The 25,638-nt window shown below is 41.3% G+C and overlaps 1 protein-coding gene across 2 annotated transcripts in view; it reads right to left on the bottom strand.

Moving 5' to 3' along the window:
- Positions 1 to 15,652, bottom strand: part of nr3c1 (nuclear receptor subfamily 3, group C, member 1 (glucocorticoid receptor)) — a 63,411-nt gene extending 47,759 nt beyond the window's left edge. The window contains 3 exon segments of one of the 2 annotated variants that reach the window (NM_001124482.1): positions 10,911 to 11,882; positions 14,113 to 14,387; positions 15,402 to 15,652. In NM_001124482.1, the coding sequence (NP_001117954.1) occupies positions 10,911 to 11,755 (845 nt within the window). In that variant the 5' untranslated portion in view covers positions 11,756 to 11,882; positions 14,113 to 14,387; positions 15,402 to 15,652. 2 annotated transcript variants of the gene reach the window in all.
- Between the last annotated feature and the right edge of the window lie 9,986 nt (positions 15,653 to 25,638).

Raw genomic sequence — 25,638 nt, 5'->3', positions numbered from 1 at the left:
CTTTGACTCAATTTGGCATGAGGGTCTGCTAAACAAACTGATGGAAAGTGGTGTTGGGGGTAAAACATACAACATTATAAAATCCATGTACACAAACAACAAGTGTGCGGTTAAAATTGGCAAAAAACACATTTCTTCACACAGGGTCGTGGGGTTAGACAGGGATGTAGCTTAAGCCCCACCCTCTTCAACATATATATCAACGAATTGGCGCGGGCACTTGAAAAGTCTGCAGCACCCGGCCTCACCCTACTAGGATCCGAAGTCAAATGTCTGCTGTTTGCTGATGATCTGGTGCTTCTGTCACCAACCAAGGAGGGCCTACAGCAGCACCTAGATCTTATGCACAGATTCTGTCAGACCTGGGCCCTGACAGTAAATCTCAGTAAGACCAAAATAATGGTGTTCCAAAAAAGGTCCAGTCACCAGGAACACAAATACAAATTCCATCTAGACACTGTTGCCCTAGAGCACACAAAAAACTATACATACCTTGGCCTAAACATCAGCGCCACAGGTAACTTCCACAAAGCTGTGAACGATCTGAGAGACAAGGCAAGAAGGGCATTCTATGCCATCAAAAGGAACATAAATTTCAACATACCAATTAGGATTTGGCTAAAAATAATTGAATCAGTCATAGAGCCCATTGCCCTTTATGGTTGTGAGGTCTGGGGTCCGCTCACCAACCAAGACTTCACAAAATGGGACAAACACCAAATTGAGAATCTGCACGCAGAATTCTGCAAAAATATCCTCCGTGTACAACGTAGAACACCAAATAATGCATGCAGAGCAGAATTAGGCCGATACCCACTAATTATAAAAATCCAGAAAAGCGCCGTTAAATTCTACAACCACCTAAAAGGAAGCGATTCCCAAACCTTCCACAACAAAGCCATCACCTACAGAGAGATGAACCTGGAGAAGAGTCCCCTAAGCAAGCTGGTCCTGGGGCTCTGTTCACAAACACACCCCACAGAGCCCCAGGACAGCAGCACAATTAGACCCAACCAAATCATGAGAAAACAAAAATATAATTACTTGACACATTGGAAAGAATTAACAAAAAAACAGAGCAAACTAGAATGCTATTTGGCCCTAAACAGAGAGTACACAGTGGCAGAATACCTGACCACTGTGACTGACCCAAACTTAAGGAAAGCTTTGACTATGTACAGACTCAGTGAGCATAGCCTTGCTATTGAGAAAGGCCGCCGTAGGCAGACATGGCTCTCAAGAGAAGACAGGCTATGTGCTCACTGCCCACAAAATGAGGTGGAAACTGAGCTGCACTTCCTAACCTCCTGCCCAATGTGTGACCATATTAGAGATACATATTTCCCTCAGATTACACAGATCCACAAAGAATTCGAAAACAAATCCAATTTTGAAAAACTCCCATATCTACTGGGTGAAATTCCACAGTGTGCCATCACAGCAGCAAGATTTGTGACCTGTTGCCATGAGAAAAGGGCAACCAGTGAAGAACACACACCATTGTAAATACAACCCATATTTATGCTTATTTATTTTATCTTGTGTCCTTTACCATTTGTACATTGTTACAACACTGTATATATATATAATATGACATTTGTAATGTCTTTATTGTTTTGAAACTTCTGTATGTGTAATGTTTGCTGTTAATTTTTATTGTTTATTTCACTTTATATGTTCACTTTATATATTATCTACTTCACTTGCTTTGGCAATGTTAACACATGTTTCCCATGCCAATAAAGCCCTTGAATTGAATTGAGAAAGCCAGACAGAGATCAAGAGAGACAGAGAGCGTGAGACAGAGAGCGATATGACCTGGGGTCAAGCTTGGAGGGAGAGGGCTTCGGCTCAGCTAACGGCAAGCCGCTAAATGTCACACAGGTTGAGACGCACGTCACCGCAAGCAGAAATGAAACCATACTCACTCCCACTCATCAGATACACAGACGGCCACACACAAATACACACGCGTGATTGGCTCTCTCTCTCTGTGATTACATCCGGGTCCAATCACGCGTGTGTTTGTGTGTGGCTGTCTGTGTATCTGATGAGTGGGAGTGAGTACGGTTTCATTTTTGTGCCCGTCTGCCTGCGGTGACGTGTGTCTCAACCTGTGTGACATTTATCGAGACCTCTTGTTCTCATCCATCTGTTCCTAGTTAGAGCTGCTGTCACTAGGCTTGGGCGGTACTGTATACCGGGGTATTTGGAAATAGCCACGGGATGGTTTTTCAATACCTTCAAAGCTATTTCTTAATAGTTTTTCAATAAATGCTACTTTGTAAGTAAATACCAGCTGTCAACTTGAGCAATACGTTAGGAGATGAATCAGATCGTGTTCTGCATTTCACCTGTCACATTATTTACATCATGAAGTTTACCGTAGTTCTCCAGAACAGTTGAGCCAGTCACGTTATTTACATGGTGAAGTTTACCGTAGTTCTCCAGAACAGTTGAGACAGTCACGTTATTTACATGGTGAAGTTTACCGTAGTTCTCCAGAACAGTTGAGACAGTCACGTTATTTACATCATGAAGTTTACTGTAGTTCTCCAGAACAGTTGAGACAGTCACGTTATTTACATCATGAAGTTTACCGTAGTTCTCCAGAACAGTTGAGACAGTCACGTTATTTACATCATGAAGTTTACTGTAGTTCTCCAGAACAGTTGAGCCAGTCACGTGTTTGTTGGTAAACAGCACAACATTATTTATATCGTGAAGTTTACCGTAGTTCTCCAGAACAGTTGAGACAGTTGTCGTGAATTGACTAACATTCATCTGAAGACTAATTTAACTAATTAACTAAGTATTTTCAAATTGTTACACAATTAAATTAAATAATGTAACAATGAACTAAATTAGGATCTGGGGCACCACAAGAGAGGTTATTTAAAAAGAGTTACCATCTCCCAAATTAACCTTTTAGAGGGTTGTTTTTACCCATCACATCTACAGTTGAAGTCGGAAGTTTACATACACCTTAGCCAAATACATTTGAACCTTAGCCAAATCAGTTTTTCACAATTCCTGACATTTAATCCTTGTAAAAAATCCCTGTTTTAGGTCAGTTAGGATCACAACTTTATTTTAAGAATGTGAAATTAGTATTTAGTAGCATTGCCTTTAACTTTTTTAATTTGGGTCAAATGTTTCGGGTAGCCTTCCACAAGCTTCCCACAATAAGTTGGGTGAATTTTGGCCCATTCCTCCTGACAGAGCTGGAGTAACTGAGTCAGGTTCGGAGGCCACCTTGCTTGCACACGCTTTTTCAGTTCTGCCCACATATTTTCTATATGATTGAGGTCAGGGCTTTGTGATGGCCACTCCAATACCTTGACTTTGTTGTCCTTAAGCCATTTTGCCACAACTTTGGAAGTATGCTTGGGGTCATTGTCCATTTGGAAGATCCATCTGCGACCAAGCTTTAACTTCCTGATGTCTTGAGATGTTGCTTAAAAATATCCACATAATTTCCCTCCTCATGATGCCATCTATTTTGAAGTGCACCAGTCCCACCTGCAGCAAAGCACCCCCACTGTTTCCTCCAGCACCTTCACAAGGTCCTTTGCTGCTGTTCGAATCTCCTTATTGAGCGGTATGACGGCTGCGTGACCTCTGAAAAACATTTGTGGACCTCCACAAGTCTGGTTCATCCTTGGGAGCAATTTCCAAACGCCTGAAGGTACCACGTTATACCTCTCAGGAAGGAGACGCATTCTGTCTCATAGAGATGAACGTACTAGAGGTAGACAGATTAATCGGAATGGCCGATTAATTAGGACAGATTGATAATATCATATTCATGTGGGTCCACTTCCTGCAGAGATAAATTTACTTTGTCAGGTGTTGTGAGGTCACCTGTAGTAAAGACAGTCTGGAACGCACCCTTTATGTAAGTTTGGCCTCAGGGTTTGGTGTTGTTCCTAGGTGTCTGTCGTTAGCCATTACAAGCTGGCACTAATACTTACACACGCTTAGACACGCTTGTCTCTCAGCTCTGTTTTTGATTCTTTACCTACCAGTGAAATGATTTCATGCCTCACCCTTATAACCCACGACTCAGCTGTCTGAACTGGCTCCCTATACAGTGCACTTCTTTGGACCCTTCTGAAAGCTATTTCTACATCAGCGGCAATGGGGTCACATTAGCTTTCAGCAATGAGCATTTTCAAAATGCAGACTTTTTTTATACGCCGTTTCACCTGCGTTTTATATAGAAAGTCAACTGTTGTTTTTTTATTCAGTAGAGTGATCCTTCACGTGCAACTATAGTTTTTCTTCACGCAACATAAATGAATGCAGCACTTTCGGCAGAAAATAGCTTCGTGTTTCATCAGATGGCAGCAGAAGTTCAAGGCTATTTGGCTAACAGAACAGACAAGCATAAGTCAATTACCTTAAAATTAATTATTTTTGTATTTTTTCCAGAGACTTTGCAAGTCCATCATAGAAAGAACAGCTGTAGTGTGTGTGTGTGTGTGTGTGTGTGTGTGTGTGTGTGTGTAGCCAGCTACATTTCCTAATGTTTTGCTTCAGCTTTTTAACTTGCTACCGGAGAACAACTACACTCAAGGCAAACGTACATCAGTCAGAGGATAGATGTCTGCTGATCCAATGCCTGCTCAGTGAATGCGGGAGTTTGATTGGTCAAGACGAGGGAAAATATATCTCATCCGAGTGGGGAAGACCAAAATGTGTCCTTTTACAGTCGTGATTTGGAGCGAACCGTGACTGACGCCCAGCAGAAATTACAATAACAATAATGATTTATTTATCCTTTATTTAACTAGGTAGGTCAGTTAAGAACACATTTTTATTTACAATGACGGCCTACCCTGGCCAAACCATAACCCCGACGATACTGGCCCAATTGTGCGCCGCCCTATGGGACTCCCGATCACGGCCGTTTTATGATACAGCCTGGAATCGACTAGGGTCTCTAGTAGAGGTCGACCGATTAATCGGAATGGCCGATTAATTAGGGCCGATTTCAAGTTTTCATAACAAATCGGTAATGGGCATTTTTGGACACCGATCATCGCCGATTACATTGCACTCCACGAGGAGACTGCGTGGCAGGCTGACTACCTGTTATGCGAGTGCAGCAAGGAGCCAAGGTAAGGTGCTAGCTAGCATTAAACTTATCTTATAAAAAACAATCAATCTTAACATAATTACTCGTTAACTACACATGGTTGATGATATTACTAGTTTATCTAGAGTCAGGGCATATGCAACAGTTTGAGCCGCCTGGCTCGTTGCGAACTGCAAAGACTATTTCTTCCTAACAAAGACAGCCAACGTCGCCAAACGGGGGTTAATTTAACAAAAACGCATTCGAAAGCATAATTGTTGCACGAATGTACCTAACCATAAACATCAATGCCTTTCTTAAAATCAATACACAGAAGTATATATTTTTAAACCTGCATATTTAGTTCAAATGAAATCCAAGTTAGCAAGCAATATTAAACTAGGGAAATTGTGTCACTTCTCTTGCGTTCTGTGCAACAGAGTCAGGGTATATGCAGCAGTTTGGGCCGTCAGGCTCGTTGAACTAAGTTGCCAGAATTTGATGTAATTATGACATAACATTGAAGGTTGTTCAATGTAACAGGAATATTTAGACTGATGGATGCCACCCAATGTAACAGGAATATTTAGACTGATGGATGCCACCCAATGTAACAGGAATATTTAGACTGATGGATGCCACCCAATGTAACAGGAATATTTAGACTGATGGATGCCACCCAATGTAACAGGAATATTTAAACTGATGGATGCCACCCAATGTAACAGGAATATTTAGACTGATGGATGCCACCCAATGTAACAGGAATATTTAGACTGATGGATGCCACCCAATGTAACAGGAATATTTAGACTGATGGATGCCACCCAATGTAACAGGAATATTTAGACTGATGGATGCCACCCAATGTAACAGGAATATTTAGACTGATGGATGCCACCCAATGTAACAGGAATATTTAGACTGATGGATGCCACCCAATGTAACAGGAATATTTAGACTGATGGATGCCACCCAATGTAACAGGAATATTTAGACTGATGGATGCCACCCGTTAGATAAAATACGGAACGGTTCCATATTTCACTGAAAGAATAAACGTCTTATTTTTTATTTATACGGATTTGACCAAATTAATCACCTAAGGCTCTTATTACTGTGTGCTATTATGGTATAATTAAGTCTATGAATTGATATTTGATAGAGCAGTCTGACTGAGCGGTGGTAGGCAGCAGCAGTCTCGTAAGCATTCATTCAAACAGCACTGTCATTCGTTTGCCAGCAGCTCTTCGCAATGCTCCAAGCATTGCGTTGTTTATGACTTCAAGCCTATCAACTCCCGAGAATAGGGTGGTGTAACCGATGTGAAATGGCTAACTAGTTAGCAGGGTGCGCGCTAATAGCGTTGGCAATACTAAAGTGCCTATAAGAACATCCAATAGTCAAAGGTATATGAAATACAAATGGTATAGAGAAAAATAGTCCTATAATTCCTATAATAACCTCAACCTTCTTAACTGGGAATATTGAAGACTCATGTTAAAAGGATTATTATTATTATTATTATTATTATCATATTGCACTTTTACTTTCTTCTCCAACACTTTGTTTTTGCATTATTTAAACCAAATTGAACATGTTTAATTATTTATTTGAGGCTAAATTTAATTGATTGATGTATTATATTAAGTTAAAATAAAAGTGTTCACTCAGTATTGTTGTAATTGTCATTATCGGCTTTCTTTGGTCCTCCAATAATCGGTATCGGTGTTGAAAAATCATAAATCGGTCGACCTCTAGAACGTACTTTGGTGTGAAAAGTGCAAATCAATCACAGAACAACGGCAAAGGAACTTGTGAAGATGCTGAAGGAAACAGGTACAACAGTATCTATATCCAGAGCAAAACGAGTCCTATATCGACATAACCTGAAAGGCCACTCAGCAAGGAAGAAGCCACTGCGCCAAAACCGCCATAAAAAAGCCAGACTACAGTTTGTAACTGCACATGGGGACAAAGATCGAACTTTTTGGATAAATGTCCTCTGGTCTGATGAAACAAAAATAGAACTGTTTGGCCAGAATGACCATCGTTATGTTTGGAAGAAAAAGGGAGATGCTTGCAAGCCGAAGAACTCCATCCCAACCGTGAAGCACGGGGGTGGCAGCATCATGTTGTGGGAGTGCTTTGCTGCAGGAGGGACTGGTGCACTTCACAAAATAGATGGCATTATGAGGAAGGAAAATGATGTGGATATATTAAAGCAACATCTCAAGACATCAGTCAGGAAGTTAAAACTTGGTCGCAGATGGGTCTTCCAAATGGACAATGACCCCAAGCATACTTCCAAAGTTGTGGCAAAATGGCTTAAGGACAAGGTATTGGAGTGGCCATCACAAAGCCCTGACCTCAATCCTATAGAACATTTGCGGGCAGAACTGAAAAACCGTGTGCTAGCAAGGAGACCTACTAACCTGACTCAGTTACACCAGCTCTGTCAGGAGGAATGGGCCAAAATTCACCCAACTTATTGGGGAAGCTTGTGGAAGGCTACCTGAGACGTTTGACCCAAGTAAAGCAATTTTAAGGCGATGCTACCAAATACTAATTGAGTGTATGTAAATACATCTCTACTATCTGACATTTCACATTCTTAAAATAAAGTGGTGATCCTAACTGACCAAAGACAGGGAATTTGTACTAGGATTAAATGTCAGGAAATGTGAAAAACTGAGTTTAAATGTATTTGGCTAGGGTGTATGTAAACTTCTGACTTCACCTGTGTATACTAACTAGTCAATACTAGCATAGCTGTATATACTAACTAGTCTACACTATCATAGCTGTATATACTAACTAGTCTACAAACTAGTCTACACTAGTATAGCTGTATATACTAACTAGTCTACACTAGTATAGCTGTATATACTAACTAGTCTACAAACTAGTCTACACTAGTATAGCGGTATATACTAACTAGTCTATACTAGTATAGATGTATATACTAACTAGTATACAAATTAGTCTACACTAGTATAGCTGTATATACTAACTAGTCTACACTAGTAAAGCTGTATATACTAACTAGTCTACACAAGTATAGCTGTATATACTAACTAGTCTACACTAGTATAGCATTATATACTAACTAGTCTATACTAGTATAGCTGTATATACTAACTAGTCTACAAACTAGTCTACACTAGTATAGCGGTATATACTAACTAGTCTATACTAGTATAGATGTATATACTAACTAGTATACAAATTAGTCTACACTAGTATAGCATTATATACTAACTAGTCTACACTAGTATAGCTGTATATACTAACTAGTCTACACAAGTATAGCTGTATATACTAACTAGTCTACACTAGTATAGCATTATATACTAACTAGTCTATACTAGTATAGCTGTATATACTAACTAGTCTACACTAGCATAGCTGTATATACTAACCAGTCTACACTAGCATAGCTGTATATACTAACTAGTCTACACTAGCATAGCTCTATATACTAACTAGTCTATACTAGTATAGCTCTATATACCAACTGACCTATACTAGTATAGCTGTATATACCAACTAGTCTACACTAGTATAGCTGTATATACTAACTAGTCTACAAACTAGTCTACATTAGTATGGCTGTATATATAAACTAGTCTACAAACTAGTCTACACTAGTATAGCTGTATATACTAGTCTATTCTAGTATAGCTGTATATACTAACTAGTCTACAAACTAGTCTATACTAGTGTAGCTGTATATACTAACTAGTCTACAAACTAGTCTATACTAGTGTAGCTGTATATACTAACTAGTCTACAAACTAGTCTACATAAGTATAGCTGTATATACTAACTAGTCTACACTAGCATAGCTGTAAATACTAACTAGTCTACAATAGTATAGCTGTATATACTAACTAGTCTATTCTAGTATAGCTCTCTATACTAACTAGTCTACACTAGTAGAGCTGTATATACTAACTAGTCTACAAACTAGTCTACATTAGTATAGCTGTATATACTAACTAGTCTACACTAGTATAGTTGTATATACTAACTTGTCTACACTAGTATAGCTGTATATACTAACTAGTCTACACTAGTATGGCTGTATATACTAACTAGTCTATACTAGTATAGCTCTATACACTAACTAGTCTATACTAGTATAGCTCTATACACTAACTAGTCTATACTAGTATAGCTCTCTATACTAACTAGTCTATACTAGTATAGCTCTATACACTAACTAGTCTATACTAGTATAGCTCTATACACTAACTAGTCTATACTAGTATAGCTCTATACACTAACTAGTCTATACTAGTATAGCTCTATATACTAACTAGTCTATACTAGTATAGCTCTCTATACTAACTAGTCTATTCTAGTATAGCTCTATAGACTAACTAGTCTATACTAGTATAGCTCTATATACTAACTAGTCTATACTAGTATAGCTCTATACACTAACTAGTCTATACTAGTATAGCTCTATACACTAACTAGTCTATACTAGTATAGCTCTATATACTAACTAGTCTATACTAGTATAGCTCTCTATACTAACTAGTCTATTCTAGTATAGCTCTATAGACTAACTAGTCTATACTAGTATAGCTCTATATACTAACTAGTCTATACTAGTATAGCTCTCTATACTAACTAGTCTATCTCTCTATACTAACTAGTCTATACTAGTATAGCTCTCTATACTAACTAGTCTATAGTAGTATAGCTCTATACACTAACTAGTCTATACTAGTATAGCTCTATATACTAACTAGTCTATACTAGTATAGCTCTATACACTAACTAGTCTATACTAGTATAGCTCTATACACTAACTAGTCTATACTAGTATAGCTCTATATACTAACTAGTCTATACTAGTATAGCTCTCTATACTAACTAGTCTATTCTAGTATAGCTCTATAGACTAACTAGTCTATACTAGTATAGCTCTATATACTAACTAGTCTATAGTAGTATAGCTCTATACACTAACTAGTCTATACTAGTATAGCTCTATATACTAACTAGTCTATACTAGTATAGCTCTATACTAACTAGTCTATACTAGTATAGCTCTATACACTAACTAGTCTACACTAGTATATCTGTAGCTGTAATTTAGAAAACAGAGAGTTGGCAGACAAAGCACTGTGTTGTAGAACAGGTCCGTAGATGTTCTGACAATGACATGTCTCTGAGGTTAAAGTGGAATTCCCCGAGCCAGGCCTACATAGAACAGATTGTTGCCTCTATTCCCCAGAGCTCTGTAGGGCAGTGGTCTACTGTTCCGGAACTATAGGTGTGTCCCAAATAGCTCTCTATTGCCTATATAGTGCATTACTTTACTTTGGACCAGAACATAAAAACTCTGGAATAGGGTGCCATTTGGGACCGCACAACCTGTGAGGTGTGGTAATTGTTTAGCAAACATTTCTAAAAACGCCTGAAGTAAGACACCATTATGGTATCAGAGAACACATGACCCACTTCCTACTATCCTAGTTGGTGAAAGGGGCTACACTATTAGTCTGTGATATTTCACTCCCCTGCACAGTTGACACAAAGTGATTTAAGGCATGTCGATACAAGCAACAGGAGAAAAATAAATCATGTTTTAAAAAAAATGTAAAAGTTTAAAACACTAGGATAATCTCTAACCCTTTTCAATTCAGTTTCAAACTAACCAACTGACTGGACCAAGTTGCCTTTACATGTTTACAAACCAAGAGCCCTGCTGTCAGTCCTATTCCACAGTTCTCTACATAGCAATGTGACACCAGCCTCACCCTCTCACTGGACTGTTCTCTATTAGCCACATTCCTTCAGTTCTCCTCCTTACCTGGCATAGCTGCTGGAGAAAGCGGAGGTAGGGCTGGAGAGGCCTTGCATTCCTGAAGCTCCATCCCCATAGCTAATGTTGTTCCAGGCCTCTCCTACTGTCACCAGCGGAGGATACAGGCTGAACACCGAGGGCTTCTGATCCTTCTGCTGAGAAGCTCCACTGGTAGTGGAAGCCAAGGTGGTGTTAATGCTGCTGTTGCCTCCAAAGTGGTAGCTCTGTCCTCCAGAGGTGCTCACCCCACAGATGGAGATGGGGCTGGGGCTGGAGCTGGACAGCTCGGAGGGAGAAGAGGAAGTGGAGCCGCCGGTACTACCACTCATCTGGCAGGAGGAGCTACGCATGGCAGACGTGTTCTCCTGTTTGATCACCCCTGGAGTACACAGCTGGATGAAGCCAGATTCCTTCTCCATCTTCACCATGGGGAAAGTGGCGGTGGTTGTCATAGAGGTGCTGGAGTTGGACTCATCCTGACATGCTAGTAGACTGCTACCATTCAATGTGGTGGTGTTGGAACCGCTAAAACTACCACTATTGGTCATAGTAGCAGCTGGCTTGGAGGTGGAGTTGGAGACCCCACGATCCTGGCTCTCATCCCCCAGGAGAGTGTCATCAGCCAGGGAGGAGAGGAAGGCGTCGTCCCCTACGTAAAAGTCTGAGGGGGAGCCTGTCAACTCAAAGTCCTGGAGGAGATCCAGAGTGTTGTCGCTGAACAGTTTCTGGTCTTTTCCAATGTACCCTTCCTGGTCCATATCCATAGGGTTCTGGTCCCGCGAGAAGGCTGTCTCTGTCCTCATGGACATGGGGAACAGGTTGGGGTCTGAGTCCCCGATTAGGGAGTCCATGCTGTGTGTGGAGCGGTGGAAGTCAGCTGTTTTCCAGGCAGGAGTAGGTCTCCCCGAGGATGAAGAGTCAGATTCTCAGGAACATGTAGGTCTGCTGGGTCTGGGCTCTCTGGTCCTTTGTACAAACCTAAGATTAGATAAGAAGAAATACTGTTTTAGTATCAGATGGGAAATCATTGTAGAGGGGGAAAAAAGGAAAGAAGATCTGTAAATTCAGGAAGTAACCTGACATCTCAATAGTTAATAATAATAATAATAATAATAATAATAGTTCTCTATGAGAAAAAAATCCTGCATTACTGAACTGGAATGGCATTGACCCTTTCCTAAATTGTATTTGTCTAATGGTTCGTACACAACAGTGAAATGCTGTTTTCTACGAAGTGAAACACTTACTTACGGATCCTTTTCCAACAATGCAGAGTTAAAGAGAAGATGAAAAAAAAGATGTTGAAAATGGTGAAACGAGGAATAAATACACAGTGAATAATGAATAAAAATAATGAGTAGAAAATAACATGGCTATAGACAGAGAGTAGTAAATACCATGGCTACATACAGGAAGTAGAACATAACATGGCTATATATAGGGAGTAGAAAATAACATGGCTATATATAGGAAGTAGAACATAACATGGCTACATACAGGAAGTAGAACATAACATGGCTACATACAGGAAGTAGAACATAACATGGCTATAGACAGACAGTAGAAAATAACATGGCTATAGACAGACAGTAGAAAATAACATGGCTATATACAGACAGTAGAAAATAACATGGCTATATACAGACAGTAGAAAATAACATGGCTACATACAGGAAGTAGAAAATAACATGGCTACATACAGGAAGTAGAAAATAACATGGCTATATACAGGAAGTAGAAAAGAGTCCAGCGTAGGTAACCCACTTTTACCATCCATTATTTTGGCCAACGTGCAATCACCGGAGAATAAACTGGATGAGCTCCATTCGAGACTATCCTACCAACGGGACATTAAAAACTGTAATATATTGTTTCACTGAGTCGTGGCTGAACAAAGACACGGATAATATACAGTTGGCTGGGTTTTCCATGTATCGGCATAACAGAACAGCTACGTCTCGTAAGACGAGCAGTGGAGTCTGTGACCATTTGTCAATAACAGGTGGTGCACAATGTCTAATATTAAAGAAGTCTCGAGGTAGTCCTCGTCTGAGGTAGAGTATCTCATGATAAACTGTAGACCACACAATCTATCAAGAGTTTATCTATATTTTTCATAGCCGTCTATTTACCACCACAAACCGATTCTGGCACTAAGACCACACTCAACAAGCTGTACAAGGCCATGAGCAAACAAGTACATGCTCATCCATAAAGCAGCGCTCCTAGTGGCCGGGGACTTTAATGCAGGCAAACATAAATCTGTTTTACCTCATTTCTATCAGCATGTTAAATGTGCAACCAGAGGAAAACCTACTCCCTATCACCTTTACTCCACACACAGAGACACGTACAAAGCTCTCCCTCACCCACCATTTGGTAAATCTGACCATAATTGTATCCTCCTGATTCCTGCTAAAATCAAAAAACTGAAGCAGGAAGTACCAGTGACTCGATCAATACGGAAGTGGTAAGATGACGTGGATGCTACACTACAGGACTGTTTTGCTATAGCACAGACTGGAATATGTTCCGGGATTCACCAAGTGGCATCGAGGAGTATACCACCTCAGTCACCGGCTTCATCAATAAGTGCATCGATGACATCATCCCCACAGTGCCCGTACGTACATATCCCAACCAGAAGCCATAGATAAAAGACAACAAAAAAGACAGCACCGAGCTAAAGGCTAGAGCTGCCGCTTTCAAGGAGCGGGATAACTAATCGGGACGCTTATAAGAAATTCTGCTACACCCTCAGACGAACCATCAAACAGGCAAAGCGTCAATACAGGACTAAGATTGAATCCTACTACACCGGCTCTGATGCTCGTCGGATGTGGCAGGGCTTGAAAACTATTACGGACTACAAAAGGAAATCTAGACACGAGCTGCCCAGTGACGTGAGCCTACCAGACGAGCTACATGCCTTTTATGCTCGCTTCGAGGCAAGCAACACTGAAGCATGCATGAGAGCACCAGCTCTTATTTGATTTGAGTCCAGAGTGTGTGTGTGGGGGGGTAGAGACCAGAGTGTGTGGGTAGAGACCAGAGTGTGTGGGTAGAGACCAGAGTGTGTGGGTAGAGACCAGAGTGTGTGGGTAGAGACCAGAGTGTGTGGGTAGAGACCAGAGGGTGTGGGTAGAGACCAGAGGGTGTGGGTAGAGACCAGAGTGTGTGGGTAGAGACCAGAGTGTGTGGGCAGTACCTTTGTGGCGGGAGGCTCTGGGTATTCCAGGTAGAGGCCCACGGAGCGGTGGCTGAGGTGAGGTCTGTTACTGGTTCCGCTGGGCACGTCACCTGGTTGCATCAGTTGGCTGGATCGAAGGAACAAGGCGCGATGGTGGTTTCCAAGGCAACGGACATGTTGGGAGCGTAGTTGAGAAGGGTTCCCTCTGAGGGGTTTTCTATCACACGGCGCCTAACTCTGCTGTTGTTTTTGTTACTCCTGCTCTTCACTCCTCCTTGACCCATCTTACAATCCTGGGTAGAGAGGGGAAAGGGAGTAGATAATGTCGTTAGCATGGATTCTAGGGTGTATTCATTATGTCTCGAAATGGAAACCGTTTACCATTTTAAGTATCTAATGGAAGCTAACAGAACAAAGCGGGGAGGGACCTAACTGAATTTGTCCAAAATAGTTCATTACAAAACATTTTGTAACAGAATCGGCATAATGAATATACCCCTGGTGATGCACTAGATTGGTGTCTGCCACATGTAGGCTAATATAAACCTGCATGGACATGTACCAAATAGCCTGCCTGAGTGTATAGACACAAACATACTACACACGTGGCAAGTTAGACCTAGTAGCTGTATCTAAAACATTTTCCCAACTATTATGTTCTCAATGAATAAATAGCTACTTTTAAATGGGGTTGCTGAGTGGCGCAGTGGTCTAAGGCATTGTATCTCAGTGCAATCCCTGGTTCAAATCAGTTGGGTGGCGCACAACTGGCCCAGCGTCGTCCGGGTCTGGCCCGGGGTAAACAGTCATTGTAAATAAGAATCTGTTCTTAACTGACTCTCCTAGTTAAATAAAGGTTCAATAAATAAATAAATACTGAATTCTCCCTGCTGCTGGGGCGCGCATTTTGTTATTAGATATTAGCTAGTTTACTACCTAGTTAACGTTAAGTGGCTAACTATTCCCTTCCTTGACTTAATTATTTGAAAACAACAACCAAAAGTTATAATTGAATGCCATATTTATTGAAATAAGTGTTTATGCAACCTAACTAATTAACCCGCGTGTTCTTCTATTTTGTAACAGCGAGCCAGCCAGCCAGCCAAGTAACTTCGCTCCCGTTAAATTAGTTAGCAAACGTTCGCGCCTGTAAATGCGCCTCCCCCCCAAACATCTCGTTGAGTGACATGTTGAGCTGGCTAGTAGCTAACAATTCATATCTAGTTATTAATTCCAAATGAATGTATGGCACATTGTATTACTTTAAAAAAATGTATTTCATCTCTAAATCTAAAGCGTTTGCCTACCCCTCAGGCGTTTGGTAGCTGGATGTGACTCCATGCATCGTCTGACATTGTTGTTCTTGTTTTGGTGTTATTTTGCTCGCAAATGGGCCAGAAACACGAAAACATCTGATTGCGTTCTCCTTGCGAATCGTAGCAGGACACGAATAAGCAAGTCATTAATCGGATCATCCAATCCAATGTGTTAGGTATAAAAGTGCACCCGAAAATCACGGAATTAGCTGTGTCGTTCACCAGCCAAAAATGAAAGTAAGCGCTAACCTCTAGGAAAAAACACACAAAATGGAGATCTCACTGTTTACAACACGCAGTGCAACCTGTTGGCGAAGACGAGGTACTGCAACTTGTGTATCACTTACAGTAGCTATGCACAGCCAGAGGTCATCATTGGCCAACGGTAGCCTTCTTCTTCTATGGTATATTTCCGATCACACAATTGGATGTGCATCCCGCCGCCAACTTGTGCGGGATGGAAACAGGATTATCAAAAAACGACCAATAAATAAATAAACGAAACAAATTTTTCGGTATTTTTTTTCTTCTTTTTTTTAAACAGAGATCTGATCCCTAGAACAGGTTTAAGAGGAGCCTGGGAGGGCGGGTTTCCCGGCGCCAGTACCCCTTGCAAGTATTCAGATGTGAAGTCATTGGCTGCATTTCAAAGTCAAAGTAGACAGCCCTCGGCCCTAAACCCTCAGCCTTATGCCCTTGGGGGAAATCATCCCCACGGCCATATCTCATATCTGTAGTTGGTCCAAATGATTAAGATCCCCACCATATCTGGCATTACTCATCTCATATGTATGTATATACTGTTTTCTATACTATTCTACAGTATCTCATTCACTTAATAATGTTAACATATCTGGCATTACTCATCTCATATGTATATACTGTTTTCTATACTATTCTACAGTATCTCATTCACTTAATAATGTTAACATATCTGGCATTACTCATCTCATATGTATATACTGTTTTCTATACTATTCTACAGTATCTCATTCACTTAATAATGTTAACATATCTGGCATTACTCATCTCATACAGTGGGGCAAAAAAGTATTTAGTCAGCCACCAATTGTGCAAGTTTTCCCACTTAAAAATATGAGAGAGGCCTGTCATTCACTTCAACTATGACAGACAAAAAGAGAAAAAAAAAAATACAGAAAATCACATTGTAGGATTTTTTATGAATTTATTTGTAAATTATGGTGGAAAATAAGTATTTGGTCAATAACAAAAGTTTATCTCAATACTTTGTTATATACACTTTGTTGGCAATGACAGAGGTCAAACGTTTTCTGTAAGTCTTCACAAAGTTTTCACACACTGTTGCTGGTATTTTGGCCCATTCCTCCATGCATATCTCCTCTAGAGCAATGATGTTTTGGGGCTGTTGCTGGGCAACACTCCCTCCAAAGATTTCTATGGGGTTGAGATCTGGAGACTGGTTAGGCCACTCCAGGACCTTGAAATGCTTCTTACGAAGGCACTCCTTCGTTGCCCGGGCGGTGTGTATGGGATCATTGTCATGCTGAAAGACCCAGGCACGTTTCATCTTCAATGCCCTTGCTGATGGAAGGAGGTTTTCACTCAAAATCTCACGATACATGGCCCTATTCATTCTTTCCTTTACACGGATCAGTCGTCCTGGTCCCTTTGCAGAAAAACATCCCCAAAGCATGATGTTTCCACCCCCATGCTTCCCAGTAGGTATGGTGTTCTTTGGATGCAACTCAGCATTCTTTGTACTCCAAACACGACGAGTTGAGTTTTTACCAAAAAGTTATATTTTGGTTTCATCTGACCATATGACATTATCCCAATCTTCATCTGGATCATCCAAATGCTCTCTAGCAAACTTCAGACGGGCCTGGACATGTACTGACTTAAGCAGGGGGACACGTCTGGCACTGCAGGATTTGAATCCCTGGTGGCGTAGATGGTAGGCTTTGTTACTTTGGTCCCAGCTCTCTGCAGGTCATTCACTAGGTCCCCCCATGTGGTTCTGGGATTTTTGCTCACCGTTCTTGTGATAATTTTGACCCCACGGGGTGAGATCTTGCCCAGATCGAGGGCGATTATCAGTGGTCTTGTATGTCTTCCATTTCCTAATAATTGCTCCCACAGTTGATTTCTTCAAACCAAGCTGCTTACCTATTGCAGATTCAGTCTTCCCAGCCTGGTGCAGGTCTACAATTTTGTTTCTGGTGTCCTTTGACAGCTCTTTGGTCTTGGCCATAGTGGAGTTTGGAGTGTGCCTGTTTGAGGTTGTGGACAGGTGTCTTTTATACTTATAACAAGTTCAAACAGGTGCCATTAATACAGGTAACGAGTGGAGGACAGAGGAGCCTCTTAAAGAAGAAGTTACAGGTCTGTGAGAGCCAGAAATCTTGCTTGTTTGTAGGTGACCAAATACTTATTTTCCACCATAATTTGCAAATAAATTCATAAAAAAATCCTACAAATGTGATTTTCTGGATTTTATTTTCTCATTTTGTCTGTCATAGTTGAAGTGTACCTATGATGAAAATTACAGGCCTCTCTCATCTTTTTAAGTGGGAGAACTTGCACAATTGGTGGCTGACTAAATACTTTTTTGCCCCACTGTATGTATATACTGTTTTCTATACTATTCTACAGTATCTCATTCACTTAATAATGTTTACATATCTGGCATTACTCATCTCATATGTATATACTGTTTTCTATACTATTTTACTGTATCTTAGTCCGTTCTGCTCTGACATCATTCGTCCATATGTGTATAGTCTTAATTACTACTTAGATTTGTGTGTATTGGGTATATGTTATGTAATTTGTTAGATATTACTGCACTGTCGGAGCTAGAAGCACAAGCATTTCGCTACACCCGCAATAACATCTGCTAATGTGTATGTGATCAATACATTTTGATTTGTCCTTCTACACAGCGTTCTTCAGTATTCTCTATCTGTTTGCACACACTTGAAACATGGCCAAATCCTTTAAAATTCTTACACTGCAGTGGTTTGGGGATGAAAGCTCTTGTAGTATATCTTACATAATCAAGCCTCACATGCGTGGGTATTTGCTCTTTATCAAAAAAACAACTGTGCCGACAGACTTTCTTCTTTCTCTCCATTCACCCAGCGGGTCAGACGCCGGGCTCCAACCACACCAGGAATTCTCTTCAGCTATTCAACTTTTAACATCTGTCGTCACGCCTGAGAACTCCTTTGACGGGTGTTCTACTCCAAAGTTCAAAACACTAAACTTCTGTAGTCCGGCTTCTTTTGAGGCCCACTGCAATTTTCCTCTGTTCTTCAGAAATACAATGAATCAAATTTAAGACCACTCAAATCAAATATATTTATAAAGCCCTTTTTACATCAGCCAATGTCACAAAGTGCTGTACAGAAACCTAGTCTAAAACCACAAACAGTAAGCAATGCAGATGTAGAAGCACAGTGACTAGGAAAAACTCCCTAGAAAGGCAGGAACCTAGGAAGAAATCTAGAGAGGAACCATGCTCGGAGGGGTGGCCAGTCCTCTTCTGGCTGTGCCGGGTAGAGATTATAAGAGGACATTGTTCTCCAAGCTGTTCAAATGTTCATAGATTACCAACAAGGTCAAATAATAATCACAGTGGTTGTAGAGGGTGAAACAGGTCAGTACATCAGGAGTAAATGTCAGTTGGCTTTTCATAGCCGAGCATTCAGAGGTCGAGCCAGCAGGTGCGGTAGAGCGGGAGAGAGTCGAAAACAGCAGGTCCGGAACAAGGTAGCAAGTCCGGTGAACAAGTCAGAATTCCATAGCCGCAGGCAGAATAGTTGAAACTGGAGCAGCAGCATGACCAGGTGGACTGGGGACAGCCAGGAGACGATGCATGGTCCTAGGGCTCAGGTCCTCCAGGCAGGTAGGGAGACGGAGAGAGAGAGAATAAGAGGGAGCATACTTAAATTCACACAGGACACCACCCAGCTAGCACAGTGGATCTGGGCCGATTCCGGCTGAGAGTTGGGGCACTCGGCGTAGAGTCAGACATGGCAGAATAGATGTGGCCAGTATTACATTATGGCTAGGATGCGGGGATTGAGCTCGGGCCGATTCCGGTGAGAGTTATCTGGCCTCTATTACCTGGGGCTAGGGCCGATTGGGGCTACTCTCTTGCAGATGATTACACAGGTTGCTTTAGATAATTAACATTTCATTATTTATTTTTCCAAATTTTCTTCTCATTGTTTCTGTGATCAAAAAAATACAATTAACATTTAATTACATTCTTTAAGAGTCCTGTTTTTGATACTTTGTGCAAGGCAATTGATAAGCATAAAAAAAGTTTGTGAATGGAGCCTCCCGAGTGGCGCAAATAAATAAATTAGGCCTTAATCTATGCATTTCACATGACTGGGAATACAGTAAATATACTGAACAAAAATATAAACGCAACATCCCAGCAATTTCAAAGATTTTACTGAGTTACAGTTCTACAATGTAGAAAATAGTAAAAATCAAGAAAAACCCTTGAATGAGTAGGTGTTCTACAACTTTTGACCGGTAGTGTAGGTAAGTATCAACAATAAAAGTATGAATCATTTAAAATTCCTTATATTAAGCAAACCAGATGGCACAATTTTTAACATTTTTTTTTTTTACAGATAGCCAGGGTCACACTCCAACACTTGTGTTTAGTGAGCACCAGATCAGAGGCAGTAGGGGTGACCAGGGATGTTCTCTTGATAAGTTTTCTGTCCTGCTAAGCATTCAACATGTAATGAGTACTTTTGGGTGTCAGGGAAAATGTGTGGACGGAAAAGTTAATATTTTTATTTTGGAATGTAGTGAAGTAAAAGTAAAAATGGTCAAAAATATAGAAAGTAAAGATACTCCAATAAAAATGACGTAGTTAGAACTTCAAATACATTTTATTTTTCAAGAGAGGCTTTATTACTGCCACTTTTAGTGAGTTTGGAACACATCTAGAGGATAGGGAACCATTTATTATGTTCAACATAGGAGGGCCGAGCACAGGATGCAGCTCTTTCAGTAGTTTAGTTGGAATAGGGTCCAGTATGCAGCTTGATGGTTTAAAGGCCATGATGATTTGCATCATTGTGTCAAGAGATATAGTACTAAAACACTTGAGTGTCTCCCTTGATCCTAGGTCCTGGCAGAGTTGTGGAGACTCAGGACAACTGAGCTTTGGAGGAATACGCAGATTCAAAGAGGAGTCTGTAATTTGCTTTCTAATGATCATGATCTTTTCGTCAAAGAAGTTAATGAATTTATCACTGCTGAAGTGAAAGCCATCCTCTCGTGGGGAATGCTGCTTTTTAGTTAGCTTTGCGACAGTATCAGAAATACATTTAGGATTGTTCTTACTCTCCTCAATTAAGTTGGAAAAATAGGATGATTCGAGCAGCAGTAAGGGCTCTTCGATACTGCACGGTACTGTCTTTCCAAGCTGGTCGGAAGACTTCTAGTTTGGTGTAGCGCCATTTCTGTTCCAATGTTCTAGAAGCTTCAGAGCTCGGGTATTTTCTGTATACCAGGGAGAAGGTTTCTTAGGACAATTTTTTTTTTTTTTTAGGCGTGCAACTGCATCTAGGGTATTACGCAAGGTTAAATTGAGTTCCTCAGTTAGGTGGTTAAGTGATTTTTGTACTCTGATGTCCTTGGGTAGGCGGAGGGAGTCTGGAAGGGCATCTAGGAATCTTTGGGTTGTCCGAGAATTTATAGCACGGCTTTAGATGATCCCTGGTTTGATCAGATTATTTGTTGCGATTGCAAACGTAATGAAATGGTGGTCCGATAGTCCAGGATGACGAGGAAAAACATTTAGATCCACAATGTTCCTGTTCACACTCCTGGTCACTCTGACAGACTCCTCTTGTCCCATTTCACCATTTGACACCTCAAATGCATCTCCCACATATGCATCCATACTCAACAAACACATCCCAACAAGAAGCGATTCATCATCATTCAGACACGTATCCTCAACTCCCCAATTTTAAACCATTTCATTTTTGTTCCAGCTTTCAATACGACTGTTGTCCATTCAGAACATTTGTCTTTCCCAACTTTGCTCGACGCGGTGCTTGATTCAAACTCAGCATCCACTTCCTCCATCTTTCCCCAGTGGTAGCCTGGATGTACAGTAGCTAAATATACTGAACAAAAAATACAAAACGCAACATCCCAGCAATTTCAAAGATTACAGTTCATATGAAGAAATCAGTCAATTTAAATAAATAAATTAGGCCTTTATCTATGGATTTCACATGACTGGGAATACAGATTTGTATCTGTTGGTCATAGATACCTTTAAAAAAAAAATGGGCCTCAGGATCTCATCACGGTATTTCTGTGCATTCAAATTGCCATTGATAAAATACAAATCTGTTCGTTGTCTGTAGCTCATGTCTGCTCCTACCAGAACCCCAACACCCCCATGAGGCACTCTGTTTACAACGTTGACATCAGCAAACCGCTCGCCCACACGACACCATACACACGGTCTGCTGTTGTGAGGTGGTTGGACATACTGCCAAATCCTCTAAAATGACGTTGGAGGCAGATTATGGTAGAGAAATTAACATTCAATTCTCTGGCAACAGCTCTGGGGGACATTCCTGCAGTCAGCATGCCACTTGCATGCCCCCGCAAAACATGAGACATCTGTGGCATTGTGTTGTGTGACAAAACCTCACATTTTGGTCGCCTTTTATTGTCCCCAGGACAAGGTGTACCTGTGTAATGATCATGCTGTTTAATCAGCTTCTTGATATGCCACACCTGTCAGGTGGATGGATTATCTTGGCAAAGGAGAAATGCTCACTAACAGGGATGTAAACCAATTTGTGCTCAAAATTTGACAGAAATAAGATTTTTGTGCTTCTGGAACATTTCTGGGATCTTTTATTTCAGCTCATGAAACATGGAACCAATACTTTACATTTTGGGTTTTTATTTTTTGTTAGGTATAGTATATCGAATCGTAGGCTATCTTCAGCCAGGTAAGATTAACACACAGGACAAAAAACTGGTCATTTTCAAGAATTATGTGAAAATAGATGTTTGTCTGTTCCAAGAATTGGGATCGAAGTCCTGGTTAAAACATGGCCACTACATTTAACTTGGAAAGTCCATTTAAGACATAATATGAAGAGGTAAGAAGATGTGTTTACACACTAGACCTATGTATCAATCAGAATATGTAGCTATGCATCACATTTGAATGTACCAGCTTGTCCAATCGGCGGCAGTAGCCTAGTGGTTAGAGCGTTGGACTAGTAACTGGAAGGTTGCAAGTTCAAATCTCTGAGCTGACAGGCAGTTAACAGGCAGTTAACACACTTTTCATTGAAAATAAGAATTTGTTGTTAACTGACTTGCCTAGTTAAACAAAGGTAAAATAAATTTGAATGTACCAAATTGTCCCATCCCGCCCCATTTGAATGTACCAGCTTGTCCCATCCTGCCCCCTTTTGAATGTACCAGCTTGTCCCATCCTGCCCCATTTGAATGTACCAGCTTGTCCCATCCTGCCCCATTTGAATGTACCAGCTTGTCCCATTTGAATGTACCATTTGTCCCATCCTGCCCCATTTGAATGTACCAGCTTGTCCTGTCCCGCCCCATTTGAATGTACCAGCTTGTCCCATCCTGCCCCATTTGAATGTACCAGCTTGTCCCATCCTGCCCCATTTGAATGTACCAGATTGTCCCATCCTGCCCCAGATTGTCCCATCCTGCCCCATTTGAATGTACCAGCTTGTCCCATTTGAATGTACCAGTTGTCCCATCCTGCCCCATTTGAATGTAACTACCATTAGTGGTACCAGCATATGTATTTTTGTTGGAGTGATTTTACATGCCTACCTTGTTCTCACCTGCCGAAACATGCACACGTCACCAGTCCACAAGACGCAGCACTATGAGTAGGGCAGGAGGAGTAGTAGCCAGGAGTTGGCCTGGCTGTAGGCTGTGAAACATACACATGTTGTATCCGAAAGCAATCGATCTTCTGGGTTAAAACCCACATACGAATCCAACAGGACTTGTACAAATGGGTTAGCCATTGAAATCTACCTACAACTCTTGATGAAATGAAAGTTGACAGCAAAATATTTTGAATGAACAACAGCTACAAATGATGTCACTGTAGGCCTAAACTCGCATTTGTTTTTCCTACAATCACATACAATAGCCTACATGTTTTGCCAGGGTGCCAGTTTGTTCCCAATGGTTTTCCCCTGATGTTGATGCTTCATTACAGTCAATGTGACATTGATGAGAGTTATTTAAGGAGTCATTCAGCTCTGATTATGATTCAGTGTTGTTGACAGTTGTTCCCGAGTCCTGGCTGTATCCTCAAAATCAACAATTAGTCCTCATTTAGACACACAGACAGATCTGTACTCTATCATCACATTTTCATTATTCATTTGCATCTCAAATATGCATCTACATTGTTGTCATTGCAGCTCCAGCAACGACAACTTCACAGCCCAGTGCCAACCGACAAGAGAAAATATATTTTAGCATTCCACAGTTCTGTAATGGAACAAGCATTTGGCGACATCCGTAATAACATCTGCTAAACATGCGTATGTGACAAATAAAATTAGATTTGATTTAATGCTCCATTTCCTTCCCAACACCCCCCTCTAGTGGCTGACATTGGTACTGTTCATAATGAATGGAATTGATTGAATACTGTAGCAAAGACAGTACAGAATGGAGATAGGCAGAACATGCTTCTCCAGTAGGCGATGTCGGCTATCTAAGCACGTCATCGGGTCCAACGGTTGTCTCGTGCCGAACTGCTCATGTGCGCGCTGTCAAAATCAAATCAAATGTTATTAGTCACATGCACCGAATACAACAGGTGTATACAACAGGTGCAACAGGTATACAACAGTTGCATTTCACCTTACAGTGAAATGCTTACTTACGAGCCCCTAACCAACAATGCAGTTTCAAAAAATATGGATAAGAATAAGAGATAAAAGTAACAGGTAATTAAAGAGCAGCAGTAAAAATATAACAATATATACAGGGGGATGCCGGTACAGAGTCAATGTGTGGGGGCACCGTAGTATGAGTTAATTAATGTGACTACGCATAGATGACAACAAGAGTGGCAGTGGTGTGGAGAGGGGAGGGGGGGGGGGGGGGGGGGGGGCAATACCAATAGTCTGGGTAGCCAGTTGACTAGATGTTCAGGAGTCTTATGGCTTGGGGGTAGAAGCTGTTTAGAAGCCTCTTGGACTTAGAGTCTGCGCTCCAGTACTGCTTGCCGTGTGGTAGAAGAGAGAACAGTCTATGACAAGGGTGGCTGGAGTCCTTGACCATTTTTAGGGCCTTCCCCTGACACCGCCCGGTATAGAGGAAGCTTGGCCCCAGTGATGTACTGGGCTGTTCACACTACCCTCTGTAGTGCCTTGCGGTCGGAGGCTGAGCAGTTGCCATACCAGGCAGTGATGCAACCAGTCAGGATGCTCTCGATGGCGCAGCTGTAGAACCTTTTGAGGATCTGAGGACTCATGCCAAATCTTTTCAGTATCCTGGTTTTGTCGTGCCCTCTTCACGACTGTCATGGTGTGCTTGGACCATGCTAGTTTGTTGGTGATGTGGACACCAAGGAACTTGAAGCTCTCAACCTGCTCCACTGCAGCCCCGTCGATGAGAATGGGGGCGTGGCTCGGTCCTCTTTTTCATGCAGTCCACAATCATCTCCTTTGTCTTGATCACGTTGAGGGAGAGGTTGTTGTCCTGGCACCACACGGCCAGGTCTCTGACCTCCTCCTTATAGGCTGTCTCGTTGTTGTTGGTGATCAGGCCTACCACTGTTGTGTCATCGGCAAATTTAATGATGGTGTTGGAGTTGTGCCTGGCCGTGCAGTCATGAGTGAACAGGGAGTACAGGAGGGGGGGGGGGGCTGAGCACGTACCCCCTAAGGGGCCCCTGTGTTGAGGATCAGCATGTGTTGTTACCTACCCTTACTACAAAACAAATGCACTCCTGCGATATAAAGGGTGCGTTCGTAAATTTACTCTGGCCTATTGACTCCGATTTCAGAGCCCTCTCGTCGGAGTGTGCCAGAGCGCAGAGTAACTGATGCATTTTTACAAATGCAATACCCAGTTGAATATCACCGGTGTCAGTAAACGTTGGCAAAAAAACAAACATAATTCAATTGTTGCCAGCAGCACAGTTACAACAGCAGCACAGTTACAACAGCAGCAC

This window comes from Oncorhynchus mykiss, chromosome 14, assembly GCF_057628025.1.
Source record: "Oncorhynchus mykiss isolate SJ-2025 chromosome 14, ASM5762802v1, whole genome shotgun sequence".
Classification (NCBI taxonomy): Eukaryota; Metazoa; Chordata; class Actinopteri; order Salmoniformes; family Salmonidae; genus Oncorhynchus; species Oncorhynchus mykiss.
This window is presented reverse-complemented; position numbering and strand designations above follow the sequence as displayed.